General features: G+C 42.3%; 1 protein-coding gene across 9 annotated transcripts in view; it reads left to right on the plus strand.

Moving 5' to 3' along the window:
* The first annotated feature begins 785 nt into the window (after positions 1-785).
* The window catches only part of LOC119276121, a 6,269-nt gene continuing 2,101 nt past the window's right edge, over positions 786-4,953 (plus strand). Inside the window, exons 1-6 of one of the 9 annotated variants that reach the window (XM_037557113.1) lie at positions 786-1,341; positions 1,866-2,060; positions 2,180-2,263; positions 2,427-2,523; positions 3,251-3,390; positions 3,781-3,870. In XM_037557113.1, coding sequence (XP_037413010.1) covers positions 2,214-2,263; positions 2,427-2,523; positions 3,251-3,390; positions 3,781-3,870 — 377 coding nt within the window. In that variant the 5' untranslated portion in view covers positions 786-1,341; positions 1,866-2,060; positions 2,180-2,213. Of the gene's footprint in view, positions 1,342-1,865; positions 2,061-2,179; positions 2,342-2,426; positions 2,524-3,250; positions 4,344-4,953 lie in introns of those variants that run through there. The other 8 variants (XR_005136363.1, XR_005136367.1, XR_005136366.1 and 5 more) reach the window with 8 other exon arrangements.

Raw genomic sequence — 4,953 nt, forward strand, 5'->3', positions numbered from 1 at the left:
TCGCATGAATGCGTGTCCGAAAGAGTTAGATTTTTGACATTTTTTAATGCAATAGCTCATTAGGTACTTGGAGCTAGGAAGACGCATGGTACTTTCACTGATTATATATATATCTGCACTTTCGCTTTCAGTATCGTATATAATGATCGTATTGTGGATTCTTCAATATAGAAGTCCCGTGGAATAATACGGTTCTTCGGTATCATATAAGTTTTCTTCTTTGCAAGGACTCGTAAACAAGCATCGAGGACAATGACATTATTCTCTCACACCTGCATGTCCTTCGTCGCCCTTTCTTCATGCCTCGTCATTTTCTTGTCGTTCATTAAGTGCTTACTTTTGTATGTCGACGGTTCTCTTTTGCAGTAGAAATATGCGATGGGGCTAATATATATCGAAACCAAATCAAATTATTAAATTCAAGGTAAACTTATAATTATTTTTCTGTAAGTTTCATGATATCATCAATGGTTTTAGATTAGTCCCCAATAAAAATATATAAACCTCTTAGGAATTAATTTTTTATTTTACGGGCACTTGGTCAACGGACAAAGGGCTAAGATGATGCTCATATCCCCTTAAAGAGCGGGGCAATACGAACATACACTCAAGGACATGATATATAGTTGCTCTTAGGAGATGGATAAAAGCATCTCTAGCCCTTCCCGTAAATTTTATCTACTACCCCTATAAAAGCACGAGAGGGGGCAGATTCAAACAATCAGACCCATCCATCTACAATATCTAATGGTCTCTAATCCTCCGGTGTTTAAAGCTAACAAGCCACGCATGTTGAGCGCACTAACGAAGAGGGCTACTAACGAAGCCACTAACCCACGACCCCTTATCCCGTACCCCTTCGCCCTGAGCCCCTGACCGTAACCCCCTCCCCGAGCACCCACGCACGCATCCTCCCCCCTTGCCCCTCCCCTCTAGCCACCGGCCAGCCCGAGCACGCTGCTCCTCCTCTCCACTGCCTCTCCCATGTAGGATGTAGCCACTGTCCTGTACTACGAGCAAGTCGCCGCTCCTCCCTCCGCCACGGCTTCGAGCTCCCAACCTGAACCCTGTGTAGTCACGAAAGTATTAAATGGAGCCTCCTTTGCCGCCACTCAACCCCGTTGAAGTACGGGCAGGAACCGCCTCCGCGGTGGCTGAGAAATCAAGAAGATGAGCGGGCATGCCCGCACGGGGCGAGTGAATCTGCGCTCTCTGCCCTTTTCCAATCTGTAGTTTTGCACGCCGATGTACCGTACAGATCGGGCGACCGCGAATCTTCGACTCTGCTGCAGCGGCTACCGGATGCTCTCATGTAGGGCCTGCTTACAAGGAATAGCAGAGGTAAATCCCTCGATGAATTTCTCTTAACCCTCCAATCTTAATCTAGAAGATGTTGTCCTAATTTTGCAAAGACTTTTTCTCATGACTACTCACTCAGCACATGATGTTTTAGATGATTTTGTTTCTGAATTGAAAGTGTTGCTGATGGCACTATCAAATACACTCATGCCAGCTGATCATGTATTTGAGTTTATTAGAGCAATAGTTGAACATGTTTTTTCAAAATTGAAAGCTAATGGAAAATTATTTGAGGTTAACTATTTCAAGAAAGACTGAATGGTCTGGCAATATGTTGTATTGAGAAGGATGTGTTGGCCAACATTGATCTTGACACTATCATTAATGATTTTCCATAAAAAATGCATGAAGTAGCTATTTCTCATGACTACCAGAGGCTTGAATTCATTAGCACGTCACTTCTTTTTTTGTTATGCTCTAAATTCTATGATATTGTATTTATATCTGAAGTAAGGCGCTATTATGATATATTATTTACCATCGAAAATTATCATTGTTTACTATAGCTTTGCAAGAATTTTTTCTATCGATGTATGGAATCAATTTTTCCCCAATGTCGACGCTGGAGACATTCATTTGAGTTCGCCCCAAGGCCTCCGACACCCCAGGACCAGCGCTGGCTTCACGTCTCCAGCGAGACTGGGAGGAAGAGTCGCCCGCCCTCTGCTCATCCTTCCTGGCTGCCCCCATCACCGGTGACGGTACATGCATCTGCTAAGCGAATGTTGTTCATGATTCAAGACTCATGGGGAAAACATATGCGCTTAATCCTCTTGCATCCAGTTGCTCCATCAATTTTACTTGGTGTATGTTGTTGTAGGTGACTGCGGTGATCACAGCTTGGTTCAGAATACATGGGATTTGATTTGTCAATATCCACAAGCACACGACCTGCACTTTTTATGTGAGGCAGCTCTTTATGATGCCCTTTTGCATCTATAAGCCTTTACTTGAGACACCAATTGTTGGCACTGTAATTTAGGTACCTTGCTTATACCTTGTATTAGAATTCGTTAGAACATGACATGGTTGCTTTTCATTCACCATCTCTCCTGATGTTTTGTTAGCGGCAGCATTCTCGTGCCTGACATTCATCACATGACCATTCTACTATGTTGCATCAAGAACAATTGTGTCCGCACAATACCTGCAGAATCAATCGATGTAATTCCCTTCTCAATTATGCCAGTACTAATGTTGTTGTTTTATTAGTTATATATAGTGTAGCCACTTGCATTCCACTTTCAGTATGTATATATTTGTTCCTTCATGGTTGCTGTCAAAAAACAAAAAAATTGTTGCTCCATAGCAGCCCATGGTACTGCTAAATATTCGCAAGTGTTATTTGCCGAGGCTGTAGTCTATTGAGTATTGATGTGCAAACATCAAGTTTAGTTCACTCTTTGTTTCTCAGTGTTCTATCAAGTGCATGGTTCTGTCAGTAAATAATCAGCAAATTCATACTTGCAGTGCAGTACTCTCTCCGTAAACTAATATAAGAGCGTTTAGATCACTACTTTAGTGATCTAAACGTTCTTATATTAGTTTACAGAGGGAGTACTTAGAAGACCAATTATTGATAAAGCTAAGCCATAGTACCAACTTCCTTCTGTATTTGAGAATTGTTTTATAGGATTTTTTATTTATTGTGAGCAACAATGTTCATGCTTCTTACGTTTATCTAATGGTCCAGAATGCGTATGTGCTTTTACCTATGGTCTACTACTAAACTATCTATGTTAAACAAAGTATGTGATTTCCATAGCTGTAGGCATCCCTGAATAATAGATAGTGCTTGGGAAGGCAAACCTTTGTGAGGCATGGGGATAGGGAACTGGGGTTGGAAGGATCAGTTTATCTATTAGTGACTTTTTATGCTCCTTTTTCACAGGACAAGACAAAGTTGAAAGGATTTAGCGAATTTGAGAATACATATTATAAAAGACCCAAGATAAATGGCAGATGTTGGTGCCATACTTTTGAAGTGTTGATGGAAACTAACAAGCATTTGTGTCGTAAAGCAATAGAAATGTACTGTCATATACATGTTTCTAGCCTTTTCCCTATTTTGGTTTGCCATTTATTTACCCGGGCACTTGCTAATTTTACAAGTTATCTATTGTATATTGTCATGATGCTTTTGGTGCCTTGAGATATATTCTGAGGTGATACCATCTCTTATCTATCTTTTTAGGTTGTGAAAGGAATGAAATTATGATGCAATGTTGATTTGCATATTATGCAGCTTCACCAACCTACTCCCTCAATACCAAAATATAAGACTTTTTTGGTTTTGCATAGGGCATAGAAAACGTCTTATATTTTGTTATGGAGGGAGTATTTGATTATGTTTAACTCCTAATTCTCTCATTCTTCTGTAACCGGTTGCTCAATGAGGTTGCTTTCTGCTGTTAATTATAGGTGTAAATCACAGTCACAACAAGGTATGGTGATCCTGCCGGCGGAAAAGAAGTCATGGATTGTTGACCTTACATGGCAACCTTGTATCAGGTACACAGTTTGATTATGCCATGATGCTACCTATGTTGTGCAAATTCGTTTACTGCAACCTAATTAGGTCTATGTTATTATGGAGTTAGTTTTGGCTATACAAACTTGCCTCTCTCCTTGGGAGCCGGAATCTCTGACTTGCACGAGGGAAGTCAGGGAGCTACAGCGTTCTCCTTGTATAGAAAAGATAAGGCAAGTGAGAGACCTTGTGAAATTGAAATTGATCTTCTTAAAAAAGTGAAATTAGTTTTTTTAATGAGTCTTTTGAAATTGAAATTGGTATGTGCGAATTGAAATTGATTATTTAAAAATTGAAATCGGTCTTTTGAAAATTGAAATGAGTACCCTTCATGGAGCTAGAGAGAAGTGAAGTCAGATTACTGTAGCTCCCTTGATTTCACTTCATAAGTCAAAGGATCCAGCGGACTTTTTATGTTGTATGCAATTGTGGTAGTATGGCTCTAATGAGTTTTCGCGAACTGCATCTTGTGAGTGTTATATGTTAGAGATAAGCCACGACTGTGTGCGCGTTGAGCCAGGCGCCGGTGCGTGGCTGCGTTGATGGTCGTGGCGAGTGTGCCGGTCAAGTTAGATAGCTACATGTGTGCTGGATCGGTTGGATCCTGGAGTGAGTCTAGGAGAAGATCAAGTCAAAAGTTTGTTAGCTTGGCCAACCAGTACGTGCATGTAGGAGTAGCTAATGCATGCGGTTAGTGGCCGTGTTGTTAGCAGGTCATGCGTATGTGGGTTAGTTGAGTTAGTGGCCGATGGTGGCAGGGTCATGCGTGCGTGCGCGCGGTGGCCTGCATGGTAGCTAGCTAGGTGTGTGTGCGCACAGGGTATAAATACCCACTCCATGTAATGATCAAGGTGCGTCGGTATGAGCCGAGCCTAGGGCCAGAGATGAGGTAGTCTCCGCCGGACCGTGGTGTGCGCCCGGTCGGCTGTGAGAGAGAGCTCCTCTGGATAGGCTGCGGTTTCTTGCCGAGCCCGAGGTATGTGCCCAGTAAAGTGAGGCCATTCGTGTGACCAAGGCGCCGTTCGTGCAGCGGGGCGTTCGTGCGCCGGAAATACTTGTGTCCC

This window comes from Triticum dicoccoides, chromosome 3B (assembly GCF_002162155.2).
Source record: "Triticum dicoccoides isolate Atlit2015 ecotype Zavitan chromosome 3B, WEW_v2.0, whole genome shotgun sequence".
Classification (NCBI taxonomy): domain Eukaryota; kingdom Viridiplantae; phylum Streptophyta; class Magnoliopsida; order Poales; family Poaceae; genus Triticum; species Triticum dicoccoides.